The sequence below is a fragment of the Bison bison genome, unplaced genomic scaffold (assembly GCF_000754665.1).
Source record: "Bison bison bison isolate TAMUID 2011002044 unplaced genomic scaffold, Bison_UMD1.0 scf7180017864293, whole genome shotgun sequence".
NCBI lineage: Eukaryota > Metazoa > Chordata > Mammalia > Artiodactyla > Bovidae > Bison > Bison bison.
The window spans coordinates 170,434-190,170 of record NW_011494865.1 but is presented as its reverse complement, the minus strand read 5'-3'; the positions used below and the strand labels follow the sequence as shown (position 1 = coordinate 190,170).

Here is a 19,737-nt window from a genome sequence, read left to right as displayed (position 1 = left end):
ACTGATAACAACAATATCTCTTGTCGTGTCCGACTCTTTGCAACCCCACAGATAGCTGAGAAAGGAAGAGAAGCGAAAAGCAAGGGAGAAGGGGAAAGATATACCCAACTGAATGCAGAGTCCCTAAGAATAGCAAGGAGAGATAAGAAAGCCTTCCTACGTGAACAGTGCAAAGAAACAGAGGAAAACAATGGAATGGGGAAAACTAGAGATCTCTTCAAGAAAATTAGAGATACCAAGAGAACAATATCTCTAAAATAATGATGAAATGTAATATAAAACATACTCTATTATGATAGATATATATAAGAATAGATTCTTTTAAAAGACTAGAACTACACCAGCTGGTTTGCATTCATTTCATTCCAACAGCAGTAATATGGGGTGTGTGGTTTTGCCCATTTTAAACACCATAAAAGCTGCGTTTACTGGAAGACTAAGAAGCACATTCAAAGCCGCTCAGCTAGTAAATGAGAGAGACAGGACTCAAGCACTGGGCCATCTGACTCCACTGCCATATTCTTAACCATATGGTGAATCAACCCTCCCCTTCAGTCCTTCCTAAAATAATTATTTCTTTTGTACTTTTCTGGTGCTCCCTCCCCCAAACCATACCTTCCACTTCCTTCCACCTCCTTTCTAGTTTCCAGATCCACACTCCTCAGTATTTTCAAAACTTCTCTCCATATTGGGGTCAACATCTCCCTTCCAAGTGACTTTCTGGTGTGAACCAGGTAGAACTGATCTCCTGGAGGTCTCCTTGGTCATCAGCAGCAAAGTTGTTTCTTCTTTTATTATGACTGAAGAGAAACTGACAATTAAGTCAGAGCCTCTGGCAGAGGGCTCTCCCTAATCTATAAACCCTTTGGAGACTCGTAAAGTTTCATGGCCAAGTCCAAGACGCTGATTATAGTCTTTGTAATGCAAACATAAACACAAATACCACCCTGGTGGGGAATTCACAAAAGGATAAAGCCTGTAATTGGATGGAAATCTATTTTTTTCTGAGCATTTTGTGATTGCCTTCTTTCGCCTGGAAAATTCTTGCTTGTCCTTCAAGTCTTAGGCACTTCCTCCCCAGGTTGGGTTAGTTCTCTGTACTTCCACAATACTGCCTCTGTCTGTCTCTTAATTCACTCAGGCTGCTGTGATGAATTACCACGAGAGGGTGGCTTAAATAACAGCCTCACAGTTCTGGAGGCTGGAAAGTCCACGCTCAAGGTTCCAGCAGGTCTGGTGTCTGATGGGGACCCTCTTGTTTGCACGTGGCTGTCTTCTTCTTACATACTTCTTCTTATCAGGGCACTGCTTCCATTTATGAAGGTTCCACCCTCATGACCTAATTACCTCCCCAAAGTCCCACCTTCAGATATCATCACAGTGGGGATCAGGGCTTCAATATATGAATTTGAGGGGAGCATAAACATTCAGTCTGTAGCCCTCTCATTTATCTGTCTCATGTGTTTTTGTGGCTTAAAGTGTGTCCATATTTTCCCCGAGTATTAGCTTCTCTGGTGACTCAGACAGTAATGAATCTGCCCGCAATGCAGGAGACCTGGGTTCGATCTCTGGGTCAGGAAGATCCCCTCGAGCAGGGAATGACAACCCACTCCAGTATTCTTGCCTGGAGAATTCCATGGACAGAGGAAGCTAAAGTCCATGGGGCCGCAAAAGAGATGGACATGACTGAGCAACTGTTACTTTCACTGTCATTAGCTGTCTAAATATAGGGAATGTGGCGATTAATCTGTGTCCTCAGGGACAAGCACAGAATGTGACACAATGTTGGTGACGCTTGAACTGAGGAGTGAATGGATACTTTTCCTCCCACCTGCCAAATTCCAACCTCAGTTATTATTATACAAGATGCAAGTCCCCACGGCTCAGTGCTTTGGATAAAGATAATTTTTTACAAATATGATTGCTAAATGTACGATGAAGGTGCATTTTGGTTTGGAGAAATTTTTATCAATGAGTAACCTTTCTGGGGTTGAAATTCTGAACGGATTATTCAGTAAGTAATCATCGGCTTTTTTGGAGTCATCAGCCTCTTCAGGGTTGAAATTCTGAATAGATGAGTCAATAAATAAATACTCATGAAGCATAGTTTCTGTGTTAGTCACAGTGCTGGGCATGGGAGATGTATCTGTAAACAAGGATGAATCTTGCAGTCAAGGCCTGCACAAGTGTTTAAAAAAAAAACAACTCAGGCAATAAGGAAACAGAGCAGCCCTACATTAAGATAAACCCTGTGAAAGATCTGAGTAAGGTCCCCATCTTCCCACCTGGGAAGAGCCACCCAGGTAGAGGAACAGGTGCAAAAGGCCTCGAGGGAAGAAAGAGATTGGCAAGTTTGGGAAACAGAAGGAAGCCTAGCACAGTACTTGGAAGTGATGAGCTTGGGATAGGGGGTGGGGGGGAATGATATTGGATTGCCCAAAAAGTTCGTTAGAGTGTTTCCATGGAAAAAAACCAAATGAACCCAATAGAAAGGATTACGTGGGAAAGTTGTCAAAGGAGGTTTTGACTTCAGTGGGTGTTCTTTGAGCAGATGGTCAGATGAACTGGGTCTTTGAACTTGTCCAGATGAAGAAAGCAGAGTAGCTGACACAAAGCAAAGAGTATAACCCCACTGGGGCACCTCCTTTATGATAACAATATCTCATCTGCTTCAGTAAGGCCAATCAGGCCGGGCCTCTTATGCTTCACACTCAATCATTGCAGTTTAAAGTCTTTAAAATCAGAAGCCTTGGAGCTGAAAACAGTAGATCACCAAGTCCTGAGACGCATGGTCTGGAGGAAATGAGCCTACAGATATATTACTGTCTTTAAAAGAATCGACTTTTCAACTGAACAGTATAAACCGACTAACTGGTTCAGATTCACATTTTGTGGCGGTGTGGAAGGTGGTGGCTTGCAGTTTTCCTTTTCCCACTTGGTGACATGAGAAGCTTGCTGTGCCTCTAGGTGTCTTTGATTTACCTGAACGCAATAGAAAATAACTAGGATCCATTAATCCCACTGTAACACAGATTAGATCAACTGCATTTCCTAAAGATAACATCTTTGAGGCACGGTGATTGGTTCCATTGAGAACTCCCATTAGACAACATGATTGTGTTCGTTTTACTTGGTGATACTCTTTCAGGGAAAGCCCTTTGTCTATCACTTCTGGTAAATGGTGGGATCTTGAGGACACAGATCAGTCTTCTAAAAAATCAGGTAGTAGGAAATGAGCTGAGAAACCAAACTTTTCTTCTAATCTGCTTTAGTTGAGTGTTAAGACACAAATAGAAAATTGAGGAACAACTATCTAATTTGATAAATGGCTACTTGTTGTTGCTCAGTAGCTTAGTTGTGTCCGACTCTTTGCAACATGCTAGGCTTTCCTATCCTTCACCATCTCTCAGAGCTTGCCTAAATTCATGTCCATTGAGTCGGTGGTGCCATCCAAGCCATCTCATCCTCTGTTGTCCCCTTCTACTCCTGCCTTCATTCTTTCCCAGCATCAGGGTCTTTTTCAGTGAGTCAGCTCTTCACATTGGGTGGCCAGTATTGGAGCTTCAGCTTCAGCATCAGTCCTTCCACTGAATATTCAAGATTGATTTCCTTTAGGATGGACTGGTTTGATCTCCTTGCAGTCCAGGGGACTCTCAAGAGTCTTCTCCAACACCACAGTTCAAAAGCATCAATTCTTTGGCATTCGGCCTTCTTTATGGTCCAATTCTCACATCCATACATGACTACTGGAAAAACCATAGCTTTGACTAGACACTTTTGTCAGCAAAATAATGTCTCCACTTTTTAATATGCTGTCTAGGTTTGTCATAGCTTTTCTTCCAAGGAGCAAGCATCTTTTAATTTCATGGCTGCAGTCACCATCTGCAGTGGTTTTGGAGCCCAAGAAAATAAAGTCTCTTGCTGTTTCCATTGTTTTCCCATCTATTTGCCATAAAGTGATGGGACCAGATGCCATGATCTTAGTTTTTTGAATGTTGAGTTTTAAGCCACTTTTTCACTCTCCTTTTTCACTTTCATCAAGAGGCTGTTTAGTTCCTCTTCATTTTCTGCCATAAGGGTGGTGCCATCTGCATATCTGAGGTTGATATTTCTCCTGGCAATCTTGATTCCAACTTGTGCTTCATCCAGCCCAGCATTTCGCATGATGTAGTTTACATATAAGTTAAATAAGCAGGGTGACAATATACAGCCTTAACACACTCCTTTCCCAGTTTGGAACCAGTCCATTTTTCCATGTTTGGCTCTAACTGTCACTTCTTGACCTGCATACAGGTTTCTCAGGAGGCAGGTAAGGTGGTCTGGTATTCCTATCTCTTTAAGAATTTTCCACAGTTTGTTGTGATCAACACAGTCAAAGGCTTTAGCGCAGTCAGTGAATCAGAAGTTTTTTGGAACTCTCTTGCTTTTTTGTGATCCAGTGTATGTTGGCAATCTGATCTCTGGTTCCTCTGCCTTTTCTAAATTCAGGTTGGACATCTGGAAGTTCTTGGTTCACATACTGTTGAAGCTTGGCTTGTAGAATTTTGAGCATTACTTTGCTAGCATGTGAGATGAGTGCAATTGTGCGGTCGTTTGAGCATTCTTTGGCATTGCCCTTCTTTGGGTTTAGAATGAAAACTGGTCTTTTCCAGTTCTGTGGCCACTGCTGAGTTTTCCAAATTTGCTGGCTTATTGAGTGCAGCACTTTCACAGCATCATCTTTTAGGATTTGAAATGGCTCAGCTGGAATTCCATCACCTCCACTAGCTTTGTTCATAGTGATACTTCCTAAGGCCCACTTGACTGCACTCCAGGATGTCTGGCTCTAGATGAGTGATCACACCATTATGGTTATCTGGGTCATTAAGATCTTTTTTGTATAGCTCTGTGTATTCTTGCCACCTCTTCTTAATATCTTCTGCTTCTCTTAGGTCCATACTGTCTCTGTCCTTTATTGTGCCCATCTTTGCATGAAATGTTCCCTTGATATCTCTAATTTTCTTAAAGAGTTCTCTAGTCTTTCCCATTCTATTGTTTTCCTCTATTTCTTTGCATTGATCGCTGAGGAAGGCTTTCTTATGTCTACTTGCTATTCTTTGGAACTCTGCATTTACATGGATATATCTTTCTATTAAATGGCTATACTGCCAGTTAATCCCCTAAACTGTCAAATCATTGGTGAGAAGAGAGGGAATGTATTTTCAATCACTTATGTGATAGGTACTTTAGATACTTTATTTAATTTTTCCTTAATTACCTACCTTAATTATGCAAGGTAGGTATCAGCTTTCTCCATGTACGAGTATGTGAATCAAAGTCTGTGAATGAAGAGATCCGTCTGAATTTCCATGCTTCTTAAGGGCAGACCCAGGGTTTGAAATTCTGTCTGACTTGCAAGGCACATCCACTGTCCACACTGGGAAATGGTAGAGCCGAGAACTGGTGATTTATTGGATCCCTCTCCCTGTATGTTTTGATGAGCCTCCCTGTCTTCTGGGTAGTGGCGGAGAACGGAGATTCTCAGATGTCCGTGTCGTTGTCACGCCCCCTCCACATACACACAAGGTCTGTGATAGAACCAGTGCAAGTCCCCAGTGTGGTCTGTGTTCACATCATTTCCATGTGAAATCTGACTAGTGCAACTTTCTGCTTGTCTTTTTCACTCCACGTCCCTAGGATCTCGTTCCATGTCTTTACACAGAGTAGCTACTCAGGGGTGCTTGTGGGGTGAAAATACGTCAGTGACCATTGGCATCTAGAATGCACTAAGTGTTAGGGAACTTGGGGAATAATTAGCTTAGAGGCTGACTGAGGTTCCCAGTGAGGTCAAAGAAGCAGTGAGACCCCTATATGGCTGTGACCCTGAACCTTAAACCTTAACTCCTGTCCAGGTTGTCCCAGGTGAAGGAAAAGACTGTAACAGAATAAGAGAAGCAGAGAATGAAGGGGATACAGATGGAAAGAGGTGCTAAAGAGGCACTGATGCACAGCCTATAGTGGCCAAAGAGAAAAATAGAGAATTTGATATGGGCATGTTTTTCAAAGAGCCATAGATACCAAGAAGAAAATCATATTTGGACATGCCATTAATTGAATGTACATGCTTCTGTATTTATGGCAGTCGCAACTCCAGCTTGACCCTTTCTGCTCTGAGAAATCAGTGGGGAGAGGAAAGATCCCTACTTCCTGTTGTATTACAGAATTAAGTCCCCCAACCATCCGTCATCTGTAAATATATGCGGTGTGGCCTCCCCCAGTCCCCAGGCTGAGGGCAGCAGAGCCTGAGCAGGTTATCCAGCCTCAAGGCTGGAGAGTGAGGTCTCTGTGTGGTCCTGGCTGGCAGATGCAAGTCAGTTGAGCAGAACTCAAAAACAGGATGAGAAGGGGCAGTGGTGAAGGGAGCAATTTAGGATAGGTGATCTGTGACCCTGAGATAAAGAAAACACTGGGGGGCGGGGGGAGGTTTTATTCTGCAACTCACTTCCATTACTCAAAGTTAGATTGTCAAATATATCCATATTCTTGGATATAGATGTATACCAATAGTGCTTAATATGTGTGTGTGGTTAGCCAGTTATGTATATGGTATATACTCACTCCAGACAATTTGGGAGGGGGGGAACTAAAAATATGAAAAAAGAAAGACATGTCTTACCATTCAAAAATAGCTCTGCTTCCTATTTCATTGTTTTTCCATCCAACTACATCGTAAGCTCATTTGTTTTTATATCACTTTGACTATTCTGTATGTATCACTGTGTAACCTACTTTTATCATGTGATATGGAAACATAAGTATCTTCCTATTATGCCGTTAGAATTCTGTAAACATCATTTTAACGCTTCGGCAATAGTTCATTTTAGTAGTTAGATGTGCCAGCAATGGAATATTCAGGCAGCGTGTATCCCATGATACGCATGTGTCAGCATCAGAGCGTCGTGTGAATGGAACGCCCCAGAGCAAGGTGGAACCAAGTGCATTGCCCAGAGAGGTCTTGATCTTCCCACATGACTTGTTTAAATAGTTTTTATTATCAATTCGGAAGACCTCAGTTTCCTCCCCTTTTAAAAGCATTTCTGGTTTTTCTGTGGGTGTCCTTTGAGTATGACTTGGTCAAGTAAATAAAGCACAGTAGCTGGTACGAAGCAACGAGTGTAACCTGGGTAGGTTTCCATTGGTTTTAAGACAGCAATGCCTTCTGTATCTTAATAAGGCTTTTTCCTGATGAAGGGCATTGCTATTTAATAGTGTCACCGTTTACCCTTCCCGCCATGTAGGGAAAATGTTATGAGCCTTCATTTGACATATGACTCAATCAAGAAACATTAAGTCAATAGGCTCAGGCACAGAGTAGACCCCAGGTCTCCTGATTCTTAGCTGAGAATTCCTAGTTTCCTTCAGCAAGGAAAGTGCCTTTCCTAAGGAAGTAAGGCACCCCTTTCTCTCCCCTTTGGTTGCTAACCTCTGTCTTTAGTGAAAGAATAAGGCAAAACTCTCCTTGCTCTGATAATTTCATGTCTTCCTCTCCTCCATTTTCCAGTTTTTTTTTTAATAATTCAGTTTAGATCAGATGACTAAACTGATCTAAAGAGGTTTGATGTCTTACAAGCTTTAAAAAATAAGAGGTAGTAATTCTCATCTGTATAATGGGGATCTGAATACTACCTAATTAAGAGAAACGTCATGAAGATTAATCCAAGAACTAATATAAAGCATTTATCACAGTGCCTAGCAAACAATAAATACTCAATAAACATTACGTGTTGTCACAATTGCTGTCATCATTAAGAACACTTTCTACTTTTGCTGTCATAAACCTACTGCTCGTCCTTGGAAAAGCCACTTCCTCATTTTAAGCCTCAATTTCCCATGTGAAAAATAGCAGAACAGTGTGGGTAATGACCGTGAACACATTTTCCACTACTCATCCTCCACCGTCCTGGGATTTTCTCTATAGCAATTCGACCAATGAAGGCATGAATGTTAAAAAATGCTGCAAGGGGTTCTGCATCGATATCCTCAAGAAGCTTTCCAGAACGGTGAAGTTCACCTATGACCTTTACCTGGTGACCAACGGGAAGCACGGCAAAAAAGTGAACAACGTGTGGAACGGGATGATTGGGGAGGTAAGCCATCTTTTCATCCCCTGGGCCCTCAGGGATGGTGGGAAGGATAGGTAAAGATGGTTCTTTTTTTTGGCCTTCCTTCCAGGTGGTCTACCATCGGGCAGTCATGGCCGTCGGCTCACTCACCATCAACGAGGAACGTTCTGAAGTGGTGGATTTCTCTGTGCCCTTCGTGGAGACAGGAATCAGCGTCATGGTTTCCAGAAGTAACGGCACCGTCTCACCTTCTGCTTTTCTAGGTATGTGAACTTCGTGGCCACGGTTGCCTTCCTGTGAGGAGTCACAGCTCTTCCTTCGTTTGCTCAAATGGCAGGACCAGTTAGGACCTTGTTCAGTTCCATTTAACCACATGAGCACGTTGAAAGCGTCTTGCATTTGAATTATCCCAATTTTACCCCAGTTAACATCTTTCATTTACCTTTAACTTGGAAATAGCCGCTAAAAATACAATCACATATTCAGATACTGCCCTTGATAATCTAGAATATAGATTAGGAGATATATTGCTTAGAGCCTTGAAAGCATTTAAAAAATAAACCTGTCGGCCCACAGTTAATTTAAGTCAGCTCATAAACTTTTATTTAGCAGCCACATACCCATCCTCCATCCCTCATTAGAATGACAGTCATTTATTTACTGGATGTGAGAGTAAGAATAATGATGACCATGTGATGATTTATACCAGGACTCCGACAAACAAAACAGAAGCAGTCTGAAGAGGATATACCATTTTAAAATTAATGGGATCATATTTTAAATGTGACTATCCTTTAAGCTGAATGGCATATAAGGGAGGAAATTCTTCTTACTCTCCTTTTAACTACCTCATAAATTTATATTTTTACACTAAAGGTTTGTACTTTTTAAACCAAGGTAGTTCAAATTTTTTTTTTATCATCTAGTTTTCTTTAGTACCTATGCATTCGGTAGCCTGGTTGGTGTAGATGAAGCTGCATGGGACGTGGCCAAGCATTTTAAATTTTTTCTTTAAAGGAAATCATTGTGCTGAATGTTTTGTCATCATAAATAGGTTTTGAGAGTGGCTGTCTTAAAAATCATAGGGTTCAGATTAACTTCCCCTGGGCATTCCCATATAACCTTCCAAATCTGGCAAGGTTGAGACAAACACTGATGCCCTAGAAGAAAACTGCATGAGAAAGAGAACACAGATTAGGGTCCAGTGGGCTTCCCCAGTGATTCACACAGTAAAGAATCCGCCTGCAGTGCAGGAGACCTGGGTTCGATCCCTGGGTCGAGAAGATTCTCTGGAGAAGGGCATGGCTACCCACTCCAGTTTTCTTGCCTGGAGAATTCCATGGACAGAGGAGCCTGGTGGGCTACAGTCCATGGGGTCACAAAGAGTCGGACACTAACACTTCCGCTTCACTTTCTAGGGTTAAGTGAATTTCTTACATTTTTTTCCAATAAAAAAAAAAGAAAAGCTTTATTAGAGAACTGACATGCAGGTTAGGACCAATTTGTGGACACTAACCCCAAGCCCCTCATCTTACCCTTCCACTGTCTTTATTAATATGTGGTGTTAGCATCTGTGCTTATTCTCTCGAGTGAAATATTGACTAACAGGATTTTGGATACTGCCTGACTCACAGACACATACGGATTTACTGTTTTCATTTTTGATAATCCATTTAAGCTGTTGAAATCCTTACCACTCACTGGATTTGATTTTGCACTTACCTCAGTTTTTGTAACCTTTGTTGCAGTAACATGGACCTTGACAAATACACACCTCATTAGGTTCCTTTTGGGCCTGTGTCTGATATGGATCAGACAGTAAAGAAATCTGCCTGCAAGACAGGAAGCATGAGTTTGATCCCTGGGTTGGGAAGGTCCCTGGAGAAGGGAATGGCAACCCACTCCAGTATTCTTGCCTGGAGAATTCCATGGACAGAGGAGTCTGGTGGGCTACAGTCCATGGGATCACAAAGAGTTGAACATGACTGAGCGACTCACACTTTTTCACTTTCTGATATGGCTAGTGATGCCCATATCTTAATAAAGGAGCCTCACTGTATCATGAAAAATACTACTCACTAACATCGACGACATGAGCAGACTGTTCGTAGTTATCAGATATACTCTCACATTAGTCACCCCTAATCATTTTCTCACTACTCCTGTTGGATCCTTTAACGGAAATCTTTGGCCCTAGAAGTTAAGAAAGGGTTGGAGGAAGGGATTTCATGAAAGAAATGGAAAGAGATCTGTTTCTTATCACAAACTATCCACTCATCTCCTTAGTGAGCTACAGAGAAATTTTGATCCACTTCAATCAAAGAGGGAAAAAAAAATATATCAACTGACTTGTCTTTTAAATATGGGTCACTGATATTGAATCTGGCCTCAACCCAGTTTCCCTAGATTTTTATATTTACCTGCATTAGTAGAACATTTCTGTAAAAGTCAAGTATTTTTGCTCAATTTAAATAAACCTCTTTTCCACCCCGCTCTTCCTACTGCACCTTAAAAGATAAAATAAATTGTAAGCAGAGGAATCTGTTTTCAATGCTGTTTTTACACAGTAGGCTTAATATTCTTCCTAGTCACCAAATTGCATCCCTATTTGATTGACTTGCACCCCCTCATTTACAGTCATTATCTGCAGGTTTTGAAAGTCATAATGAACCATGCTAAGCTACATTTTTCCATTCACTGGCTCAGTCATCTGGAAGAGCCAAACATTCGCAATCTGATTGCATTGCTCTTCATTACTTCCTATTCTCTCTCCTCCGAAAACTCCATTAACTCACATCGGAAACACTTGTAGGTAATGCTTCTGAGCTTTTGTGTGAAAATGTAACCAGTGACTCTTCAAGGACAAAGATGACATCTCTCCCAGTGTTTCCATTCAGTTAGCTCTAAAGACTTCCCAAGAAGGTTAGCATCTTTGATCCACAGACATACTGAGCTGGAGTCTCTTCTGGATTAAAGTTCCTTCCAGACAGATGTTGAGTCTGTTTTAAGCCAGTAGAGAGTGTAATCCAGAGCTATCTCAAAATATTTCTGGGTCACATCATAGACCCGACAGATGGCAGCTCACGACTGCTCTGTGTGCTCAGCCACTCAGTCAAGTCCGACTCTTTGCGGCCCCATGGGCTGTGGCCGCCAGGCTCCTCTGCCCATGACATTCTCCAGGCAAGAATACTGGAGTGGTTTGCCTACACCAGGGATTAAGGATCAAACCTACATCTCTTGCATCTCCTGCATTGGCAGGCGGATTCTTTACCACTAGTGCCACCTGGGAAGCCCCACCATTGTTCTAATGATTTGCTTTGTTGTGGTGTGTGAGTGTGTGTGTGTGTGTGTGGTGTCTGGAAATAGCCATCCTTGTGGGTACCTGAAACCAGAATTCTACAGCAGAATCTGTCATGCTCATTAGTCAAGTGACAGATGTCATCACTTCGAAGTGAGAAAACATCTGGGATAAGCTGTTTGATCATTTTCCATCTGATTTTCTGAACAGTTAGTGATTGGGACATATCAGGTGCCCAGTGAAGTTCACTGCAGTCTTTCAGATTCTGCCCTGTGAGTACAAGAATTCAGGGAGGATTTCCCCTAATATTTTTAATAATGTCCTCATTACCCTCAGAGAAAAGGAGTTATCAGATTAATAAGTATGCATGTTTTAAACTGAGCTTCCCTGGTGGCTGGGTGGGAAAGAATGTGCCTGTAATGCAGGAGGTGAGGGTTCAATCCCTCGGCCAGGAAGATCCCCTGGAGAAAGAAATGGAAACCCACTACAGTATTCTTGCCCAGAGAATCCCATGAACAGAGGAACCTGGCAGGCTACAGCCCATGGGGTTGCAAAGAGTTGGACATGACTTAGTGACTGAGCACACGCACGGTTATGTAATGAAGGTCCCATAAAAATCCAAAGGGACAGCTACTAGGTTGCTGAGCATGTGAAAGTATGGGGAGAGCAGTGTGCCTGGACAGGGCATAGAAACTCCATGCTCTTTCCCCAAACCTTGTCCTCTATATCTTTCCATCCGGCTGTTGATTCATACCTTTTAACATTCTTTGTGATTAATGGGTAAATATACTGAGTAAACTAGTTTCTTGAGTTTTGTGGGACGCTCCAGTGAGTTTTGTGAGACGTCTTAGCGAATAAACACCAACGTTTTAAACTAGTAGTCCTTTTTCAGGACCCTGGACAGCACCCCACCACACCCACCACCCTCAATTCTGGCTTTAACTATGGAACCAAGCAGCTATTCCACTTAATGTGTTATGTGTATACAGTGTTCAAGGGCTTCCCTGATGGCTCTGTGGTAAAGAATCTTCCTGCAATACAGAAGATTCAGGTTCGATCTCTGGGTCGGGAAGATCCCCTAGAGGAGGGCATGGTTCCCCACTCCAGTATTCTTGCCTGGAAAATCCCATGGAGAGAGGAGCCTGGCAGGCTACAGCCCATGGGGTCACACAGAGTTGGGGACAACTGAAGCAACTGAGTATACACAGTGCGAAACACACCACCAAATACTTTACATGTATATGCTCCTTTACTCATTATAGTGATTCTCCTCTGGTAAGATACACTATGCCATCAGCACATCCAGCTTGGAGAATTACTGTAACATCTCTATTCTTGAATATTAAGTAATTTTAACCTCCTAATTTTCCATTTATGTCTCTTCCTTTTTGAATAAACCTCATTACCAAATTGCTATGATTTCAGGGACATGATGTTATTTGTACTCAAGTTAAAAATAAGATACATTTCAGTTACAGTCATTAATTTCTTTGAGCTCATTTTGTATATTTAAGTTATATGTAAGTTATGTTTGTACCTATTGCTTCTTAACATATTTGCGCTATCAAACTGCATTACAAATTATCCCTTCAGGTTTTAAAATTATTCAATATAGTCAAAGCTTCAGACATATTAACTTTTTATTATATATTATAAGCTCATTACATTGGAATTTGTGATGACCTGTGTTAAGTAATCACAGACTTTAATAAAATGGTGGCCTGCTCTCAGGCTAGTTCTTTATTATTATTACAAGCTTCATCAGAAAAAAAATTCAAAAATAATAAAATGTCTATTACTCCAGAGGTATTACTGTGCTTTTTATATTTTATTCTTAGAAAATATTTGCTCATGATGAAAAAATTCTAAGTTCCTTGGTGTCCAAGGGCAGTTTTTCCCAAATGTGATCAGGTGGAGCTATGTTCATTTAAAAAATGTTATTCTCAGTTGATTTTCTAGCAAATCTATGTCATACATGGATAAAATGGCTCCATTCAGCTCAGTTTCATATTCTTGATCAGTTTTAATAAAAACATTAATTTATTTTACATAATATCTCCTACCTTTCTAAAGTGATCTGAGATTTAAAACCCTGTGTCTCGCCCTATCCTTCTGAGACACCCACATGAAAATGAACTGATGAAAACTATTTTTAGGGGAAATAACCATCCATCCATCTACTACCTCATTGCCTCTATCTTTAAGCGATGCGTTCTCATTGAATTATCGTGTGACTGTAATATCCTCAAATGACTTTTCAATTGCATTGAATCCCATTACCAACCTCAACAAGATTTTTGAATTGTAGAGCTCTCATCTGTCTGAAGCAGAAGGTAAAGGAAGAGAGTAATAGCAGAGGGGGCAGACTATGACTTTCCAATATTCTTGTCACGCCCATAATTTTATAACCTTTTCTTGCAGGTTATAATTCTCCCTTTACTTCTGGGATTCCCCACACATCATCCCTCCAGCGTGTTAAGATAAAAATGAAAATAAAACTCCTGCTGGTTTGCAGAAGCGTTATGGTTGACTGTTCGAGTCTAGCCTTGTTTCTCTTTAACTTTGGTTCCCTGGATGATGCTATAATTACCTATGACCCTATGGCTTCTTTATTTGCATTTTAACTTTCTCCCTTGGTTTTATCATTCTATTTTGTTTTTATTATCCTTGACCTGGTTTGTAAAATGTCATATGCTCTTCTCTATATTTATCCTATTGTATGCAATCTTATAAAATACCCCAAGTGTTTTGTAGAGTAGAGAATGATTTATATGTATGAATAAGTGATGACAAGGGCTTCCCAGGTGTCTCAGTGGTAAAGAATCTGCCTGCCAATGCAGGAGATGCAGGTTCAATCCCTGGGTCAGGAAGATCCCCTGGAGGAGGAAATGACAACCCACTCCAGCATTCTTGCCTGGAGAATCCCATGGATAGAGGAGCCTAGTGGGCTACAGCCCATGGGGTCACCAAGCCTCAAGCAGGACACAATGACAACTTCTTTTGAAAGATAAAATTCATACCAGAGTGGGTTTCTCAGTGAATCTGAAAATGGACCTCTAGGCTTCCTGCTTGCCCAGGTTGTGAGGAGGAGTAACTGATCACGTCTCCATCCCTCTGGCCTCTTTTATCTGCAGAACCATTCAGCGCCTCCGTCTGGGTGATGATGTTTGTGATGCTGCTCATTGTCTCAGCCATAGCTGTCTTCGTCTTTGAATACTTCAGTCCTGTTGGATACAACAGAAACCTAGCCAAAGGGAAAGGTGAGCCTGCCTTCATATGCATGATTCAAAGTTGATGCCGTTTAATTGACTTTCAGTGAAGATTTCAGATTTAGAACACATGATCCTACACTGCCTTGCTATCCCATCATATTAATGATACTGTGTCATTAATTCTACGTGCAATGCCATCCAGGTACGGGTTAGTCCCTTCAACTGAAAAGAAGGACAAGACTTAAAACATGAGACATTTTTAAGCTTGCTGTAATGTGGAGTCAGTAGTTGTTAGGTAAATACTGCTGGTATTTGTTGAGAAAGCTTATTTGAAGCAGTTTTTTCTGGCAATTAGCTTTCAAAATGTGCATCAAAAGAAATGTTAAAACCACTATTGAGTCTCAACTTCAGTCTATGCAAAGAAAATGGTTTTATAGAATCTGGGTTAAGAACATTCTCTAAACTTCTGAATTGTGCTCGCATTCGTTTGATGATAAATATAATGATAAAATGGTGATTTTCCCTGGTTACATTTTCCTCTTGAAAATGCCTGACTTTAGTGCATTAGTACTTGATAAAGTGGCAATCAGTAAGCAGAAAATTGAATTGGGATGCATTCATTGGCTATAATTTATTAAGAGGCTCACACCTGAGTCTTATGCATAAACACATCACACAATTTTGAGTGAATTTTTCTCAATGCACAACACATTTAAGTAAATGGTATCAGAAGGATGCCAAGACCAAATCTGTTTCCTGAAAAATGACTTTAGATGATGGAAGATAGCAGATCTTCAAGGTACAGTTATTAAAAAACAAGGCACTTTGCCATATGTTCTTTCCACTAGGAAGATTCAGTGTTGAAAACAGCCAACAGGTCATGGGGATCTCTTGGGAACTCAGTTTTATTGAAGTCCTCCCCTTCTTAACCATTGAAGAGTGGTGATTACCACATAAGTCACCTCCCATCAACCAAACAGAGTAAAAATGCTCTAAATAATCATGTTGTATTTAAGTGGGAGAGTTGCCAGTCTTTCACTAAACAGGTGATGTAATTAACCTAGTAAGAAGCTTTCCAACAGTCTGGGTCCTGAGGCAGTTTTCTATGGGTGATAATATTGCAGGAGAGTAGATGTTTATGTTTGCAAAATCAGAGTTTGTGTTGTGTGTGAATTCGTGCGTTTATTTGATGATTATTTATTGAGTGCCCGGTACTGGAGCAGGAGGGTAATGTGATAAATTGGATAGAGAGTTCCTGACCCTTGGGGAACTCATAATTTAGTTGTGGAGATAATATGTCAACTGCATACATGAATAATCACAGATTGTAGTTAATTTCAAGAAGACGGGGGAAAAAATTATGGGATTTGAGCACATCTTAAATGTGATGATCAAGAAGGACAGAGCTTCAGGAAGGGATGATGCTTGAGTTGAGACCTGAAGGATGAGGATTCCAACCTATGGAAAACTGAGGGAAAAGCCTTCTATGCAGGCTTTATAAAGTCTTGTATCTTAGCAGATACAAAGTCTTTGGCACAGGATCAATCTTGACCTGCCCAAGAAACAGAAAAGACCTAAGTGAGGTAGACAGTGGTATAAGACAAAGTCAGTGGTAAGCATTTCAGACTTTCTTCAAAATACAGTGGCAGGGAAAAGGCAGAATACATACCTGTATAGTGCATAAAGGTCAGTTTCTATCCATCAAAATTATTATCTGTCAATATAAGCTGCCCAGTTCATGGGGTCACAGAGTCAGACACAACTGAGCGAGTGAAGAACAACATTCTATCGAGATGATGTAGAAAGAGGGAGACTAGTTAAGGAAGGTGCTGTAGGTTTCCAAGAGAAAGAATTACAGTGGTTTGGGCTTGGACGGAGATGATGGAGATGGAGGTGAATGGACACGTTTGAAATGTATTTTGGAAGATGTTAATAAAAAACTACCCAAAGGCCATCATGTACAATACATTCTCCTTTGGCCAGAGCACACACTGTTGTGAAGGAAGGAATCTAGTGTGCAAATTCCCCAGCCTTTCCATCACCTGGAGGCTTTTTGTTTTCTGCTCATCCACATGTAGAAACCCTCAGGAAATGACAGCTACTTATTTCCTTGCACAAAATAGGTTTTTGTTACATTTCAGTCCTTTGGTGGGGGGGAATTATATGATTCAAGAATTATATTAATCAGGAATTCCTAAATGTCTCAGACAGCTACCCTGCAACTGCCCATTTCTGATTCCCAAATAGATATCACTTCTGATCATCAGGCAACCCTAATAAAATTAAGTAGTTCATGGAGTTGACTGGATCGACTCTAATTATTTTTTGCAGAGTTCTCAGCCTCTTGGGTATAAGCCCAGAAGCTCATAAAATGAGGCAAAGAGAAAGCAGAGAGCTTGAGGTTGAGGATAATAGAATTAGTTGCCTTCTCTTTAATGTGCTGTATATGGATATTGTAAGTATTGCTGTAGCCTGAGTTTGCCCTCCATGTACAGAAAGCCTGCTTCCTAGTTAGGCTCTCTGCCCAGAACTTCATAACTTCCATCAATCTGGATTCACTTCTGCCTCTTATTTATTGCCCACTCCACGTGCATCGCCAACTGAAGTCTAAGTAGATCATTTTTTCATATCTTCATTTACTTAAATGACATAAAAATTAACCTTCTGTTAAAGGAAGACTCTTTTCCCCATGAAATGAGGGCATAAATTGAGTTTTTTTTCTCCTTTGCACAAAAACAACTTGAAAGCTCCAACATGTGTGTTTTACAGCCTGCATATTCTCCTCCCCAATAAATTCTGGCATATTGTTCTGCCTCTTTAGTTAAGTCTGTTGCAAGGAACACTTAAGAATCTTAAGAATACACAGAGGGAGAAGAAGTGCTGTGATATCAGAGTTCATTTTCAATGACCCTGCAACCAAATGTCTCCCATCTGTGAAGTGTTAGGAGAATTAAGCGCTATTGTTTGGTTCCTTAATGTCTCCATTTGGAGAGCGTTTTAGTTTGGTTTAATTTCTACATTGTGCACATCTTACATCTGAGTTTGAACAGGAGCCATTGCTAGGGACAATCAGATTAGAATATCAAACATCAGTCCCTCTGAATTGCATGGTTCTTACACAATATCACAACCCATGCATACCGAATCAGCCCATAGGCACGTGTTTTTTTGGTAAGGCCATCCGTGTACCCACCAAAAGGAAGTCAAATTAAATCCACATTTAAAACAGGTCATAACACTACTTCTAATTCAAGCCTGAATTTTCATAACCATTTTCTCTTCCTTCTTTCCTTCCTCCCTCCCTCTATTCCTTCATTCTTTCCTCCTTCCTTTGTAAATTTCTTTCTTCACTTCCTCCTTCCTTCCTTTCTTTCTTGCGTCTTCCCTTCCTTCTTCTCTCCCTCCTCTACCTCCCTCCCTTCCTCTCTGTCTGTCTTCCTTTCTTTCCTTTTCTTTTAAGATATGTGGCAAAAAGTCAGCAATACAGAAATGTGGGAAGAACGCTAATTTTTAGAGAAAAAAAGAACTCGTGGCTGTGGTCCCAGGACAGTGATGAGATACACTTGTCTTCTGACAGCCTTCAGGGTTGCTGGGGCCAGTGCATGCTCCCAAGTGTGTGTTTTGAGGATGCGCTGAGAATGTCCTTCCTGTCATTTGCAGCACCCCATGGGCCTTCTTTTACAATTGGAAAAGCTATTTGGCTCCTCTGGGGCCTGGTGTTCAACAACTCCGTGCCTGTCCAGAATCCTAAAGGGACCACCAGCAAGATCATGGTGTCCGTGTGGGCCTTCTTCGCCGTCATCTTCCTGGCCAGCTACACAGCCAACCTGGCTGCCTTCATGATCCAGGAGGAGTTTGTGGACCAAGTGACTGGCCTCAGTGACAAAAAGGTAAGGTCACTTTGCTTTCATCTCTGCCTGAGGAGTTGATGTTAAGTGTTCCCTGCTCAGAGGATGTTTTCCAGTGAGTTTTCCAAGAGCCAACTGAGGGCAGGAGGAGAGGGGGGGCTACTAGGGATGAGATGGTTGGATGGCATCACCGACTCAATGGACCTGAGCTTGAGGAAACTACGGGAGATGGTGAAGGACAAGGAAGCCTGGCATGCTGCAGTCCATGGGGTTGCAAAGAGTTGAACATGACTGAGTGACTGAACAATAGAGGAAGTAAATCAGACTCCCATCACCCAAATCATCAACTCAAAAACACAAACCTAGGGGGATTTTCTTTTCCTCTTAACTCCATCGGGCATATTTTGAAAGTTTTCAGGAACAGAAGCTTAAGCTTAGCTCTCCTAAGTCTTAAAAAGTCCAGATCTAATTTGGGAATGTAGTTTCCCCCATTATCACCCCTCATATTTACATGATTGTGTTCATGATGCTTTCTGAGCTCTGTGACTCATGTCACAGCTTAGGGCAGAGGCTTCCCTGGTAGCTCAGACGGTAAAGTGTCTGCCTGCAATGTGAGAGACCTGGGTTTGATCCCTGAATCGGGAAGATCCCCTGGAGAAGGAAATGGCAGCCCACTCCAGTACTTTTGCCTGGAAAATTCCATGGACAGAGAAGCCTGGTGGGCTACAGTCCATGGGATCGCAAAGAGTCGGATACGACTGAGCAACTTCACTCATCTTGTCGTGGAGAGGATGATGGTGAGGAAAACCCATTAACCTTGGACCAGGAGAATCTTGGGTGAAGCTCTCAGCTATAGGTACCTCCTAGTTTTGTGACTTTATATGAGTCTCTCATGCTCCTTGCCTTGGATTCTTTATTTCTGCCTTGAAAACAAAAGTCCTCTCTAAGCCCTGCACACATGCTCAGTCGTATCTGATTCTTTGTGACCTGACTGTTGCCTGGTGAGGGACAGGCTGTTGCCCAGTGAGGACAGACAGGCTCCTCTGTCCATGGGATTCTCCAGGCAAGAATACTGGAACAGGTAGCCATTTACTCCTCCAGGGGATCTTCCTGGCTCAGGGATCGAACCCAAGTCTCCAGCACTGGCAGGCAGATTCTTTACTGCTGAGCAACCAGCGAAGCCCTTCTCTGAGCCCTGCCCGGATACGAAACTGACAGCTCCTTTTCACCACGTAACCAATCAGCCCATCGCCAGCACTCCTGACTCACCTGAAATT

General features: G+C 41.7%; 1 protein-coding gene across 2 annotated transcripts in view; it reads left to right on the top strand.

The window, feature by feature from the left end:
- The window catches only part of GRIN2A (glutamate receptor, ionotropic, N-methyl D-aspartate 2A), a 442,009-nt gene that overhangs the window by 340,573 nt on the left and 81,699 nt on the right, over nucleotides 1–19,737 (top strand). For both annotated transcript variants that reach the window (XM_010850655.1, XM_010850656.1), the window contains exons 5-8: nucleotides 7,958–8,126; nucleotides 8,212–8,365; nucleotides 14,535–14,660; nucleotides 18,273–18,502. In XM_010850655.1, coding sequence (XP_010848957.1) covers nucleotides 7,958–8,126; nucleotides 8,212–8,365; nucleotides 14,535–14,660; nucleotides 18,273–18,502 — 679 coding nt within the window. The remainder of the gene's footprint in view (nucleotides 1–7,957; nucleotides 8,127–8,211; nucleotides 8,366–14,534; nucleotides 14,661–18,272; nucleotides 18,503–19,737) is intronic.